Genomic DNA, 16567 nt, shown 5'->3' with positions numbered 1-16567 from the left:
GTAAAAAAAAAAACAGTGGCTCCTAATGGGCTTGTCTTTTGTTGCTGTGGACATAGACTCTATTGTGTCTTCAGAATAGGACGATTACAGATGAAAAAGGAGACAAAGGCGAGGGCACAACTACCTGTTCACGGAGGTGGTCATTTTTCTCTGTAATTAAAGGCTTACATGTCCCAATCGCACCATTGTGAACACACAGTTTGAAGGAGCAGGATTCGTCTCGATTAAGCGCTCCCAGGCTTGTGAGGGTAATTAAGGGTCTTTCTCCAGGGGCGGCCATATTGAGACTGTAAGAGAGGGGAGTGGGCCCAGATATTTCGTTGTCCGTTGAGTTTTGTCAGTTTGGTTTTCATCTCCAAAGAGTTGAGTTTAATTGGTTGGTTAGTGATTTGTGTTCAAGACCTTTTAGCGCAGTTCGTAGACCCATTATACCTTCTTCAAATGAATGCTGACTATGACCAAGAGCTTTCTTCACTGAGCGAGATCCCACTCTCCACTTCTAAAATGTATCAGAATTTCCCATCCATAATTAAATCTAAAAGTCAAATACAAAAACACCCCGATAATACTAGGCAGTACCTGGTCTGTTACTGTGTGTCCTGACAAAGCTTGCTGCGCCGCTCCTACCTCGCACACAGTAGGCGTTGTCATGGCAACCCGCAGGCAGCTGAAGGAAAAAGGAATGTTGACGGACACATTTGGACTTCCTGAGCACAGAGCCCCTCGCTGTGATACAACCAGAGCAAAAGGCTTTGTCAGGCTCCTCTGGGGGAGGCAAAAAAGAGCTCATGTTTTTTTGGGATCAAGATAAATGCGGTCCAAGCGTCAGTGGTGAAGGTTTTATGTGTCGAAAATAAATATGCTCAAATCTTATAAGAACTGTGAAATAGTGTAAAGATTTCTTGTTTAACCATTTTGCTTTTGCTTAGGTCTAATCTCCCTGCAGGAAAGGACCTTCATTGAAACCAAATTACAGAGAATAAACTGGTGCTGCAGAGAAAAGGGCTTTGGAAATAGACAAAGTAAAACCTTAGTCAAATTGATCAGTATAAATATTCATGAAAATGTTGCAACAGTAAGTTCTGTTGTAAAACTATTGAAAGATTCATTGGCATACAGATTATCACATACATGCAATTACGTTTACATTTTACATTAGTATTTAGAACAAAACAGAGCAGTCAACTGGAGTCATTATGGGAATAACTGATATGTAAGCTTTGTGGTACAGTAGATATTAATTGATGTATATGAGACTGTTTTTGAGATGTAAAGATTCAAACTCCAGACACAAAAGGTCTGCAGAGCAGCTAATAATTTAGTTTTAGTGATTATCTCACTGCTATAAAGATTCTCAGATAGGAGTAGTTATTATCATTCCCTCTAACAATCTGCTTTGTGTAGAAGGCGGCCCATATGGCAGAGCAGTGATCCGGTGCATATTTGAGTCCTTGCCTCTGTAGTGACTGTGCAGCTGTGGATAATCCCATATAGGAGCATGCTGCAGACTACAGTGGGATACATGTGTTGTCATGTCAGATGTGCATGTGGGATTTTCTTCATTTTTCCTTGCAATCCATTTTTAACCACACATATGAAGCTATATAGTTTCCACCCTTGTTGTAAACAAACTTATGAGTTCACCAGCTTCTAAACTGTAGTGTTTTAATGAAAGCAATGTCAAATAAGTCAGGAATAAACCCAGAAATGGTTTGAGGTAGCTTGGCGCTCGTCTATTTGTTGCGTGTCTATTTTGTTCCCTCTAGCAGATCGATGTGCAGAGAAAGGATTCTCCGCTGCTCTGTGCACTTTTCCATGCTTGTTTCACACTTTGTGGGGGCAGAATCATGACTGACAGGAGCGCTATCAGATCCTCCTGCCGTGAGCGCCACACGAAATCTTCACAAACGCCGTCTCTCCCCACCACACACACGAACTGCCATTTTAATTATTGCACAACAAGACCAAAGTGTCAAAATGCAGAAATGAAGATTGATATTTTATATTAGGGAACATATTAGATCACACCACACTGTGGTGATCTGCAATGGTGTGATGAAGCTATTGATTTTACATAAATGCGTGTGTTTACATTTAATGAATTAACACTGTTTATTTGGAGTTGTTTCTGTGTTTAGGTTTGCATAAAATATGTTGTATATAGATCAAAATAATTGTCTGGTCCAGTGCAGAGCTAATGATAATGTGTGGAGTGGCTTAAGGCCTTGGAATTTAGCTTCAAAGGTAATAAACGTTTTCTGCATGCATAATGTTAGATTATGCCAATTGGATAAAGTTTTTAGATGAATCTGTTTAGCTACTCATCCAAGCAGCTACTTCAGCTCTGACACAGCTCTGTGAGGGACAGGCTTAGATATCTCTCTAAAGGGATGAGATATCTGCACTGAAACTAACACACCCAAGTTTTTATCTGAGAAAACGTTGTCCAATGTTGACCTTATTTTGCTGTGAAACCAAGCTGGAACTTACCTCTGAGCTCAAATCTGGTGCTTGTATAAGATGGTGATGGCTGGCTCGCTGGTAGGTCTACATGATAATACTCTCCTTTGCAGTATCCAAAGAGCTGGTAAGTAGCTGCGTGTTTGAACAACAGGCTGCCAAAGGTAAACCCGAGTAAATGGATTCTCACAATAGGAGTAAAAGAGTGTTAGAAACAGATTGACTGAATATTAACATATCAGGCTTCACAAAACAGGAGACTCCTGCCAAACATTGATTTGGCAGTCAGGGATGTATTTTCCATCCTTTTATTTATTTGTTTGCTCTTGACATAATGAACCACAGGTGTATTATTGTAGCGCAGCCTCACACCTGACTGTGGCTGGTTTTAAGCACTTTATTTTATCCACATTTTGAAATAGTCTGTCTCAATAAAGGAAATATTATTGTCAAAGTCAAAAATTTTGTTTATAGGTTTATTTTCCCTTTAGTAATACAAAGAAATTGATGGTGTGGTGGCTTATTTTTTCAGCTGTCTAATTGCCCTTATTATATAATTACCATAATAATCTAGATTTTGTAAACCATTTGCTTTGTTTTTATTCCTTGCCAAGCCTCTGTAACTCATACGCAGTTAAGATATGTACAATTTAAATGCTCCTCTCTTGTAACTTTTGCTAAAACTAGGCTAACTGAAGTTGCGACTCAGCTGTCTGTATTTTGAAGTAGACTCTCCAGATTGCTGCTGAGTCTGGTGGGAGTTGATCAAGTAAAAGCTGTTGTCACATCCATCTGCTGGTTGTGACTATGAGACTGGACATATGGGCGCTTTTTAGTGACATCACAACTCATGTAGACACCAGCCATATTCTTCAACTTCCCACAGCCTATAACGCCCTGCCCAGAATATAGTGCATGTTAAATCTCTTCTGCTTCAAAATTGTAATAATTTTTTCATAAGGAAGGCTCTACTTTCTAGCTTGTAGTTTTTGTGCACTCTTGGTAACCTTGTGATTTCAGTTCAGACAGGATGTGATGAGATGGGAAGAGAAGAGTGGCTACTTCAAAGTGGTGTTAAACATTCATAGTGTTTAAATTACCTTATTTGGCCTATGCTCATGGTAACTGCAGTGGTTTCAATACCACAGAAATAACATGACCGTGGTGTCCGAAGTAGTAAAAAACAAAACAAATATGCCCGCCCATATCACGGTGTTTTCAGATATATATTATAATGTTGTTTTCTTGTCACAAACATAACTGGAGTTGTGTGTTTGAGTTCTTTTCTCAAAATAAAAACACTGTGTTCCACCTTGTGATGTGGTGATACAGGAAGTGCTCCACTGTGTTTTTAAACTGCCAATTTACTGAACTAAAGAGAAAATGTAGCTGTTAACTGGAAAACCAGCACTTCATGACATCACAAAGTGTAACAAATAATTTTGAGCTTGAGAGATGTAGACAGACGAATAAGTGGAGTTAATATGATTAACGGGGATTCAGGAGCTGGACCACACCTCAACTTTCTCTCCAGCCAACCACAGATTATCTCAACCACGCCTTCAATTACCCAGAAGCCCTTTCTATACAGTCATCCCGACATCACCACTGTGTCAGCTCTCTTGTCCCCCTCCCTCACTCCGTGTCTCTCATCCATACTTCTGGCCGAAGACATCATCTTTAAGGAGTGGAGGTTCTGAATCAGCTGGGTGACCATTTTGGATTGGAGACGGAGCCCCCACCCTGAGTCTCCCCTCAGCCATCACATCTATCCACCGTCAATAAATATCTTATTATATTCCACTGTTGTGGTGTGGTCCTTGCTAGTGAGTAAAGAGTTACTCAAACATGTGTGAATGAAACAAAACGCGACTCAAGGTATGTTTTTGATGAGGTAACAACATTATAACATGACTTACAGTTTACCAAGAGTCAAGTTTGTATCATACTGGTCCCTTAATACAGGCTCTTTAAAGGTGCTATGACTTTTCAAGTAAACTTTAAGCAATAAAAACACTTAATAAAATCACTGCAAAACATACTTAATGATATACTGTGCAATATTCCTGGCAAAGTGGAGAAATGCAGTGGCAGATCCTCAACCAAAAAACACAATGCACCTTTAATATAGATCTTTCCTCAATTTCTTAGTATGTTTGTATGATACTTATACACCACCAAACTTTAATATTTACTAAATAACTCACTTTACATATCAGTGGTTATGATGGCATGATTAGAGTATTTTCTGTCATAAAAGTATTATTAAAACAGCATTGGTTCCAGCTCCAGCATTTTCTCACCTCATCACGCTTGTGCTAGAATCCTCTTTCATCTGTCCTCCATGTGCTCAGAAGACGTTAGCTTAAATGAAAGTGTAGAAGTACAGAGATCTGATGGTTCTCTCTGTGCCAGACACGGTGGGACTTTGAAAAAGCAGCACCAGCTGAAGACCAAAAAGTGTTATTAAGCACCAAAGACGCTCTGTGAATATGATTTATTCAGAATGCACAGTCTGGATGGCGGTTTCTTCTACAAATAAAACATACTGATGGCACACAGAGCAGCTCTGGAGAATGGACTGCACAGATACAGGCCATAGAGTGTTGCATGTTATTTTTATGTTTGTCTTTGTAATTTCATATAACCTTTTGTATTGGTATGTTTGTTTTCTCAGAATTTGCTCTGAGTGATTTTTTTTTTTTTAGAAGAAGAATCACACATCTACATTTAAACACTTGGTACCATTGTGAGATAGAGGCAACAATACAAATTTAAGATGTAGCTTATCAGGTGAAGGGTCTGCATTCTTTGGGTCATCACGAGGCCAACTTACAGGTCAGATCATGTGTTTTTTTTTTCTTCATTTCTTTCATTTTTGTGATTGTGAAAATAGCTTTAAAAATTTAACTTGAGATTTTCTTGTTGTCAGGTGAGAGTGCTAGGATAAAGCATTTACCCCTGAACTTACCTGAGTGCAGTGAATGGCTTGTATTTTTATTGGCCTCAGTCATGTTTCTGTGGTGATTCTTATCTGTTTGTCTGGACATTCAGCATCCACTTGTCTTACCGGCTGCTCCGTACATCTGTGGTCAGTGTGGACAGCATCTGCACTCAACTCAGCAATATTTGTTTTTCCTTTGCTTTTTCTTGGAAAGCCTATTTTATTTTCCTGTCTAAAGCTGAGTCTGTGTCTGCTCAGAAAAGACCAATTACCCCAAATACTGTGAAATCAACTAAACATACAGCGAGGAGCCAGGTCAAATGGATCCTTGACCTGCTCTTACGGACTTCCTTTCATAGCTTGTCATACGCTCTCCTCTGCTACGCACTGTCAAATATACTTCATTACCTCATTTATACAGACATTTTATGTACCTAAGCCCCTGGTCGGGTTTTGTCTGTTCGTTTTGTGTATGTCATCTCAGTCAGTGGACAAGGTCATTCTGTTATTGTGTACGTAATCGGCAAAGGTAACAAGTGGGCTATGATTCTCGACACATTTTAGAATCGGTCTTGCTGCTAAGGTCAGCTTTAATATTTGCATTTCAGATTCAGAAAACTATTTATCCACGAGGGCAATTCATTCAAGGGTTTTTTGGGAGACAAATTATTATATTGGTAAAATGATGTGTGTATAATTACTATAAGATCTGAATGTATAAATGATTTTTGCAGATTTGTTCTGAACCCCAATGGATTTGAGAGTGAAAATTCAAAATTGTTTGTTGCTGTCTTTCTGAGTTCAGTATGAATCACCAAGTGGGCACATTTTTTAATGGGAATTTCACTGCCTTTTCTTAAAATTCTATGCAAACCAACACAGATTGAGCTAAAATGTCAGGAATTTAATTTAGTCTTTTTAATACCAAACCCACTGTACAAAAACTCTAAAGTTATCTCCTTATCTGAATATTTCCTGACATACCTGTGCTGAAGATGGTGTGTGCAAATTGAGCTGGCCATCTTGGCATATCTGACCATTTTCTACCACTACTGAAGAAAAGCTAACAAAGCGGATTAGCCCATGTTTCAGTGTCCTTCCTGACCTGTCACCTGCTCTTTGCACCTATGTATAATTAGGTCTAGAAGATGGTGCAGTGCAGCAGTGCATTGTGGGAGACAATCTTTTTTTTTTTTAAGTTCATGAACGAGAGTCATGGGAACAAGACGAAAAGGGTGGGTCCTGTTGTGCAGTTTCTACATAAACTCTTAAATCAAAAATAAACTGAGATTTATAATGGTCCAAGGTGAACTGTGCACAGATATAAAATTAACTAGGCCTGACACAATAATTACTATATTGTTCAGTATATAAAAGACGGAACAATCATTTTCAATCATGGGCACTTTTTCTCTGTATAACCATAACAAACTTTTTGTTATGGTTGTTTGTTGTGGTTCTGCTATTAATAACTAGAAGCAAACCACAAAAGTGTTTCATTCTCCTATTTATTGCAGTCCATAATTTTTTTAACCATTTTATACATTTACAGTAGCTTTTTTGGGGATAATTCTACTTTAGGGTTTTTGTGTCAGGTGCATAAATTAGTTTTTCAGTATTATTGTTTATATACTGTATGTGTATATATATATATATATTTTATTTTATTTTTTCTTCAGATATATATCTCACTTCAAAATGTGTTATATGCCCAGAGACAGGTTACATACTGTATATAAGATTAACAATGCCACTTTGCACATGTATAATGAGCACAAGGCCAGGACACTTGATCATACAGGATAACGGCTAAGATTAAGGTAAACATTTCAGAAACTAGATGTGAGAGTCAAGAGGTCATGATAACCTTACATTACATCACCCATCTTACGTAACATTTTATTAACAGCCTAAACTAAATAAAAGGTTACTGATATAAAGATTTTCATAACAGTCCCCTCATTTTACTAAAACACACTTGAGCTAATTATATTTAAGATTTGTCCCAAAACATTCACACTCATTTTCCCAGTTTGGCCATTTTTTTGGTTTAAAATTTTACTTTTTGGAAACTGTGACATCACACTAGTTCTAATTTTATAACTGTTACCAAGCAAAACTCCTCTAGTGTAAACAGAAATTATTATGTGACACATACAAATATAAGAGAACACCTTTATGTTGTTGAAATCATGTTTAAAGTACCAGAAAAAAATCAGTTTCTTAGGTGTAAAAAAACTTTTGGATAGTATATCCTATAATTCAGTTCAACTTGTCTTTGCAAATGCTTCTTGATTGGTGTAAAAATACCATTTATATTTACAATAGTTATAATCCCACCAAATGAAGTCAAAATTTGAAAATCATAAAAATCTGTCATATGCACTTTAAACCCATAAAATCCATGAGGAGCTGTGACCACATCCTGGCTGCGGAGATGTGTCAATCACTCCAGATTACATAAATGAGCTCCACACCTACGCAGGCAAAACCAGCAAGATCTGATTCCCATTCCTGACTCAGCGGGGAACATTCACACTATTATTTGGAGAGATGTATCCACTGTGTGTGAATCCATGCTGTGTGTTTCATAGTGTATTAAAGGCATCAATAAACATATGTGAATAATAGCTTTGCAAAAAAGTGTGGGTTATGGGTTATTTGAGGGTGGTTGGTGAAAGCCAGACATAAAAACTCTAGCTACAAGGAGTCAGAGAATGAAAAGATGTTTATTGACAAGTTTGAAATGCTAGGGTTTTTGTGTATCAAGAGAGCTAGTGTTGTGTGATAGAAGATGTGTTTTTCATTCATTTAATAGCGTGTTTATCCACTGATCCAAAGGTTGACAGTTCGAATCTTGCTTTTGGTCGAGTGAGATTCCAGCCCCAAGAGATGAATGCTGTTGTTGTGTCCTTGGGCAACACAATTAACCCCCCCTCCGCCGTACACTGGTGTATGCATGTGAGTGTATGGGTGAGTGGTTCCTTGATGTAAAGCGCTTTGAGTGCCTTGACGATGGAAAAATATATAAAAATGTGACCATATGACTGATGATGCTAATCTACCACAAATAGTAAATAATGAAATGAAATCAAAAATACACTTTTATTTTCAAATCCTAGATCTTGAAAGATACAATAGAGCCAAATGTGAGGTACTGTTGAAATAATTATGTCAGTGTTAGTCATGCTGTTTTCTCTTATAGAAACTCCTGTAGGTAAATTCCTTATCATTAAAATTCAGCCTGGGATGGAACATCAAAAATGACCTTTACCATGGAAATCCTCCGTGTTTGTTGGCAGAATTTCAAAACATCCATAGAGATATATTGGCAAAAACAATAGTAAACAAATGAGCTGTGGAACAACCGATAAGCTGCCGGGTCACTATTAGTAAATACGTTTGTGTCCGAATACTTTTGAATGAACGCCAAGTTCAGTATTTAGCATTTGAGAATCTCCATTGGTTTATCATTAGGGTAGCTGAAAATTCTATGAGATGTGACAACACAATCCTAAGCTCTATAAAATCATGATAAAAGTTAATGTGAGGAAAACTCATAAAATGTAAATTGTTCCAACCGGGATTCCAGCTCCTTGTAATCATTTTCTTTTCCTTGATTGCTTTGACAAATGTTTATCACAAATAATTCAACAGAAACTACTGCCAATCACTATTCAGTCAGAGTGCGCTGACACATAACTGGAGAATCACAGTGCATTATGATAATAGAATGCCAGTGTAATTTGACAGCAGGGGAGAATGGGGAGCTTAAATGGCGCTACTCCTCCTCTGTGCTCTGATCGTGTGTGGATGGTTCACCTTATTGTTTCTGTGCTGGTTCATAGTTGTGCCTCCATCTGCTCAGACTTGTCTTCGCAATAGCACTTTACTCACATAGGCAACAATATGTGTCAGGTAAAGCTGTGTTTTGACCATGCAGGGTGTATAATGTTTGGGACAATATGTATGTTGCCACTATAGAAATTGAATCACTTAATGTGGACTTATGTAATGAGAATAAAGATTAGCTTATCTAGATTTTTGTCTTCATTGTTTCATAGGACAATAATTCATATTTGCTGATATCAGTTTGAAAATTCAGCGGCAAAGACCACAAATTGAACATAAGTGGGAATAAAGTTTACAAATTAACCTTTTCCTCCTTTAAAAATTCACAATCAAAGTATTTTCTCAGATATATCATCCTTCTATTTCAATTAAAAATAGAAAAATATTCACCCAATATCTTTTTACCCTTTTTGTGACACCATCCCTACTATTACCAATATTAGCAATGATATGTGGCCAACAAGAACAACTTGTCCCCAGACAACAGACATCTGTAAATATACAATCACATTGCAATTTTGTCTGCATATGCATGTAATATGTTGTATAGATTAAGTAAAGTTCTAGCAAGAAAGAGTTTCATTGCATAATTTATATGTTTTCACTGTGTACATTTCTTTGAATCAACAGATTTTTATTGTCTTCAGTGTATAAACAGTAATCTCTATCAATATAATAGCTTCTCCAACCAAACAATACCCAAGTTGATGCTCAAACTTAGTTCGGCGCATTTTGCTAAACGGCATGAGGCCTGTGTGGTTTCCTGTAGGCCCATGGAGCTCAGTGGAGACTTCCTCCCAGCAGCAGCGTGACATTCCTGCTTCACAACTGCTGAGAAAAACTGGTCCAACATAAGCAGATACGATTTAAAGAACAATACTAAACATTTTCTGCTCCTCCCGTCCAACCAGCCCAGTATATTACACTGGAGTGGACCTAAAGTGGTGCGATGCATTGTAAGAGCCCTCTTGTGTGTAAGCGGAGCTCCTGTTTTGTAGGTACAACATGTATCTTTTGTAGCGGCAGGCTGTGCACAAATACCAAGCGCAGAGAGGCTGTTGAACTTTGAAAATGTCAGCTAGTGCCCCTCATACACAGTAGTATCATCTCAGTCCCCCTACTCCTCGCCTGTGTGCATCTTCAAACTTTCATTGTGCTCATGGTGACCTAGCCCAGTCCCCTTTCTGAAGGCACGAGCTCCAGGCACGAGGAGAGCGCAGAATAGAGGCTCAGTTCAAACAGCAGTTCAATAGTGACCTTGGCTGCTCAGTTCCAGTGTCCGAATAGTGACAGAAATAGACAAAAGGCGTGAGCTTGTTAGCGCTGTGACCAAAGCCGGACTGTTAAAATAGACTATTATAACAGGAGAATTTGTTTTTTGATGTATTTTAGTCTGTGGAGCTGTCCATGGTGCTGAAATACAATGTGGTGATACTATAAATCTGTTTTACTGTATTCAGTTACATAATCTTGGCAACAGATCGCTATAGTTTTTATTTGTGACACATGGTTATTTTTCATCTAAAAAGCTTAAATTGTATTATTTTGTAGTTGTTTAAATGTCAGGCAGCTCAGATTTAATTAATGATGGTAAAAAGTTTTAAGATAATGTTTCTTAAATCAAACTTCAGAATAACTTCACAACTTTGATTGACAAGTGCTTATTTCAATTTTCTGTCTTCATGTTATAAAGCTAAAGTACATTTCTTTTATACTTTTATGCATACATATTCTTCTCAAAATAATTTCCTTTACTGTTCATACGGCATTATGCGCCTCTCTGATTGTTTACATGTTTTGGTGTATATGCTACAATGAGCAGCCGCGTCTGATCTCCCTTGGGTCATTGCAGAGAAATGCAAAATACATACTGTGAATATAAAACAATGTTATTTAGTCTTATATGCATGGGTTTCAGAGTAAAGGGAATTTAGCTCTGTTGCCATAGCACTGAACATCGTATGAGCTAATTATTTTCTTTATCTTTGCATTTTACTGGGCGTACAACATGTGTATTTGTTTAATTGTGTATGTTTTTTGTTGCAATTCATCTGCCCTGCACTGGACAAAGGCCCCATTGACTGCTTAGTGACAGTAACTCTGTCTTCTGCATATTATGTGTGGGCAAACTCCAGTTGTTGACTCCTAACCTTCTCTCATGGCCGCTAGCAGCTGTAAATAAAATAATATTATTGTGTGAGCCTCACCTCAGCTTCCTTACTTCCTCTCATTTTCTAAACCAGTCTCAGGGGGGGCGCTTTGTAAAGCTCTTGAGTGCCCCCATGTGGTCAGTCACTGCATTTGTTTTCCTGCATCCTGTGTGACCTCTGTGCTGTGGGAAAAGTCTGTTTTAATTACAACTTGATTCTGGCCTCAGGTGGGGGAGCATGTAAGCCTCACTGTGGGTATAAAGGTGAAGTGTAGAGGACTCAAGCTAAAACCTGCTGGTGGAAAAGTCAATAACGTATCAGCAAAACAAAGTCAAATAAAAGTAAATGTTGCAACACTACTGTTCTTTGACTACTAACAAGTATTGAGTAATATGTTTTGCAGAGGTGGAAGGGGTATTCAAAATGCTGTCAGCTAATTTTAAACAAATGAAACAATTCAACAACAATTACCACCATCCAGCCTCTAATACGACAACAATGCTGCTGGAGAATAAGCAGGTTGCTCAGTAATTGGACAGTTTGTCTGCTTTATAACATTAAGCATTTGGAGTATGTTTACTGAGCCCATATTGCATTATTTCAATTCTTATAATGTTCTGTTCCACCTTGTGATAATACAGGAGATGCCCCACCTTGTTTTTAAAGTCTATAGACCTTCACAAGAAACATGTTTGAATAAAACAAAACACAACCCCAGGTATGTTTTTGATGAGGTAGCATTATAACAGGATCAAAGGTTCTCAAGTGTTAATTTTGTGTACTATAGGACCTTTAAGTCATGTGGTTGCAACAGGCTTGGCATCCAATCTTAAAATCTGCCAAACATACCAAGGTCACTAAGTAAAGCTGTGCAATTAATTGAATTGTGATCGCAATTTTGATTCATGTGTCAAACAATCTTCAAACTCATATAATCTCAAACTCAAAAAATCTATTTCTAGGGTGCACTCACACTAGGATTTTAGAACCGTGCCCAAGCATGGATCGCCCCTAAAGCACGGTACATTTGTCCAGTGTGATGACGTTTGTCATCAATGGGACTTTAGCCTGGTTGGAGGAAGTGGTACAAAGTATGGCCTGGTTGCTCATGTACGTGCACACACACAACTTTACTTTACGTTGTCAGGTGCACTGATGTAACACTCATATGATACAAACAGTGAATGAAGTGTCTAAAACACACAGTGAATCTGTGCTGACCTTCAATACGGACTGTGACAGAAACAAATTTTGCAGCATCATCTTCAGCTGTCCTCACTTCTCCTCCTGTCCTCATCTCCATCTGTCCTCACTTCTCCTCCTGTCCTTGTTTCCAGCTGTCCTCACTCCTCCTGTCCTCGTCTCCAGCTGTCCTCACTTCTCCTCCTGTCCTTGTTTCCAGCTATCCTCACTCCTCCTGTCCTCGTCTCCAGCTGTCCTCACTGCTCCTCCTCTCTTCATCTCCGACTGTCCTCACTCCTCCACACCGTTATTATATCCATAAACTCATGGAGGAGTGTGTATCGCAGCAGGACTCATATCTGCCTCACTATTTAATAGATGTTTCTGCCACTGGACTTATTTTCTCTGCTAAAAGCTTTAGCTCTGCTGCACCACATGTAAACAAACAGTGTCGTGTCGTGATGTCATTGACCATGGCCCAGTTCAGTTGTGCAGGTGTGAGTGCAAAATACAGTAGTTTGACTACAGTTGTAGTCTATATTCATTTTCAATTTAAAAGTTTTGCATAAATTATCAATAGCAAAGTGTTTTTAGAGAGAGAAATGCTGAATACATACATTGTGTGACTAAAAATAATCGTTTATATAATTCTGATTTCAGTATTGGCTAAAATATTTATGATAATGATTTTTTTCCATAATCGAGCAGCTGTATCACTAAACTTAATTAAACTCAAATTTATTTTTTAAACGAATAATGAAGTGCATCTCTCCAATTAAAATTAAGCTCATTGCACTGACAAAGTATCCAAGTTTCCTTCGCCCTTCCTTACTCTTTGTGTTTTGTCTGTGCAGGTAGTACTCTGAACCTGACGTGCAGAGCCTTTTTCGGCTACAAAGGAGAAGCAGCGCCGATCATGTACTGGATGAAAGGGGAGAAGTTTGTGGAGGATTTGGATGAAGAGCGAGTTCAAGAGAGCGACATCAAGTAAGACATCTTACCATCTCACTAACCGGCTGTAAACATGTGCAGAGCTGTCCTTGGTCCTGAAAACACCTTCTCTTGTCTATATCAATATGGAAGTGTGAAGCATTCCTCTTTCTGGAGTAGGAGCAAATCACAGTGAGACATTTAAGAGATAAATAAATGCTGTGAGAGGGTTTGACTGCTTTAGGTCATTAACTTCATATTTGAAATGATAAATGCATGGAAAGATTTAGTCACTGTCTTCAAAAGCTGCTTCCATTGTGTTTGTGGTTTTCATATCTTGCAGATACGAAGCTCATTAGAGAGAATGAATATGTATTTTGGCACTTTTAGTTTTATTAGGTACAATAAACATGTCAACTGCCAAGGAGGCTCTGTGCAACATCGTTATCTTTTATTACTCAATAGGAAGTAATGATATCCAAATACAGTTTAATGCTAATGGCAGCCAGATAAGAATGTGTATGTGAATAGGATAAGATACAATCAGATGCAACAAACAAGAATATTATACCTTTTCATGATAATATATTGTTTCCATGGCAATTTAAAGTATATAGCAGGTAAATTCTTTGCTGTTGGAAAAGTTTCATAAATCATATACTCTGTTTGCACACTCTGGTGAACTCATGACTGCATGTAGCGCTAATTCTTCCTATTCATTTGATGCTTAAAGTTCAGAGGGTCTTTAATAATAGTACATAAGCATATTCTGTTTTTCCCTCTTTACTTTTTTAATTGCCTAGTAGTAGTACTAGTAGTAGTGGTACTAGTTGGTAGTAGTGGTAGTAGTAGTTGTAGTAGTAGTACTAGTTGTAGTAGTAGTAGTAGTAGTAGTGGTAGTAGTAAAAAGTAGTAGTAAGTGGTAGTAGCAGTAGTAGAAAGTGGTAGTAGTAGTAGTAATAAAAAGTAGTAGTAAGTGGTAGTAGCAGTAGAAGTAGTAAGTAGTAGTGGTAGTAGTAATAGTTAGTAGACAATAGTAGTTATCGTAGTAGTAGTAGTAGTAACTGTTATGGTAGGTGTAGTAGTTTCCTGTGTTATCACTCAAATAATCCAGATGTTGCACATAGCAAAAGAAAATTAAATTCTGTCAACTGGGCAAACATTTTTAAAAGAAAAAAAAAAAAAGGCAAAATAACATTATCTTTTGCTTTAAGAGTTGTAGTGCTTGTAGTAGTTGTAGTGGTTGTAGTTGTAATCAGAGTACTAGTCCCCTCATAAACCATTTATCTGAAGGAAGAAGGAAGAGTAGAGTTAATGGATTTTGGTTGTGTGTTTGATTAAGGAATAAATTTTATTACACAATATACAACATTCACAGTTTTCTACATCTCTATTTGTCATGCTCCTCCATCGTATATACATAAAAACCTGGACAACCTACCTCAGTTTGTAGCGTATGGGAAAGTAAACAGCATACAGGACCAATATCTCTCACATTCCCTGCCCCCATTTGCTTTAGCAGGTAACATTTCTCTTTTTGGAGCTGATATTCCAAACTAACCCATCTCCGTGTCATTTCTCGTTTTGTCGGTGTAGGACACATTTAAACAAGTGGCTCTCCAAGTGTATGTGCATGTTTCCCATTAGAGCTGTTTGGAGAGGCTGCAGCTCGGGGGAGACAGGCCTGTCAGATGGTTAACAACCGCCATTTTTCACACCACTGCCACTATCACTATTCCCCTGCACTGCACCCACCTGTACCAGCATGCAGATGGGCCGAGAGGGGAGGGGGACAGGGCACCACCGAGGAAATATTCAAAATTCTCTATTTTGGATTGGATGTGTGTGTCATTCACCATTACTCACTGGCCTCAGGATTTCCAACAGGCTAAAGGGAGATGTGCTTAATAATTCATAGACATACTTCATGCAGTGCTTCGATCATTTGCTATATGCCATCATCTTATCCTCCTCCTCCTCCTGGTGCTACTGTTTCTAACCACAGTTTTTCAATCCTTCGAATTACAGTTTACAGGGTAGTATTTTGGTCTATCCTTAGTCCAGATAAAACCGGATTTTCATTTGGTGAATCACTGCATTACTGCACTGTTACTGTAAAAGATACTAGATAACTCACTTTTGTAATGCTGGAAGGTTAGAGCTAAACAATAAAAAATAATGTATAAAGTAAGTGATGGCATAACACTGTTTCCTACAGAAAATTGATTAGGCGAGGCAGTAGAAAGTGAGGAGCGGGGGTGTGTGTGGAGATTCTATGCACGGAGAAGAAGTGAGGTTCCATGCGACGACCGTAGTTTTGCGAGGATTCACATGGTTCGGAGGGATGTAGTCAAGGTGGGGGCCCCTTGTTGCGGCCTTAAAGTGTCCCACACCTGATGTCACCATGGAGATCTTCTCTCTTTTGCATTTATTTAGGTGTTTAGCTTTAAAAATTACCTTAACAATCATCCATTCTTAATGTGCGCGTGATCACCTTTTCGCAGATCTGACCTGTAACTTAACATGGTGGCATCACCTGTTTGTCTCTATGGAGATAGATAATTAGTAGTGGTAGTGGTAGTGGTAGTAGTAGTGGTAATAGTAGTGGTAGTAGTGGTAGTAGTAGTAGGAGTAGTAGTAGTGGTGGTAGTGGTGGTAGTAGCAGTAGTAGTAGTAGTTGTTGTTGGTGGTAGTGGTGGTAGTAGTAGTGGAAGTAGTGTAGTAGTAGTAGTAGTAGTAGTAGTAGTAGTAGTAGTAGTAGTAGTAGTAGTAGTAATAGTGCTAGTGTTGGTAGTAGTGGTAGTAGTAGTAGTTGGTAGTTGGTAGTAGTAGTTGGTGGTGGTGGTAGCAGTGGTAGTAGTAATAGTAGTAATAGTAGTAGTAGTAGTAGTAGTAGTAGTAGTAGTAGTAGTAGTAGTAGTAGCAGGAAAAGCAGGAGACCTTCCATCAGAAAATGTGCATAGTGAACCTTTACCCTGTGCTGAATTGCAGTGTTTTTTAAAGTCGTTATTTGCATTAATACAAAACTGCACATGCATATGGATTAATT

At 38.3% G+C, this 16567-nt stretch overlaps 1 protein-coding gene across 1 annotated transcript in view; it reads left to right on the top strand.

The window, feature by feature from the left end:
- Nucleotides 1–16567, top strand: part of il1rapl1a (interleukin 1 receptor accessory protein-like 1a) — a 146080-nt gene that overhangs the window by 115912 nt on the left and 13601 nt on the right. The window contains exon 6 of the mRNA XM_055149585.1: nt 13443–13575. Coding sequence (XP_055005560.1) covers nt 13443–13575 — 133 coding nt within the window. The remainder of the gene's footprint in view (nt 1–13442; nt 13576–16567) is intronic.

This window comes from Boleophthalmus pectinirostris, unplaced genomic scaffold, assembly GCF_026225935.1.
Source record: "Boleophthalmus pectinirostris isolate CB_2022bp ecotype Guang Dong unplaced genomic scaffold, ASM2622593v1 HiC_scaffold_1, whole genome shotgun sequence".
Lineage (NCBI taxonomy): Eukaryota > Metazoa > Chordata > Actinopteri > Gobiiformes > Gobiidae > Boleophthalmus > Boleophthalmus pectinirostris.
The sequence above is the reverse complement of the archived record's forward strand: the minus strand, read 5'-3'. Positions and strand labels throughout refer to the sequence as shown.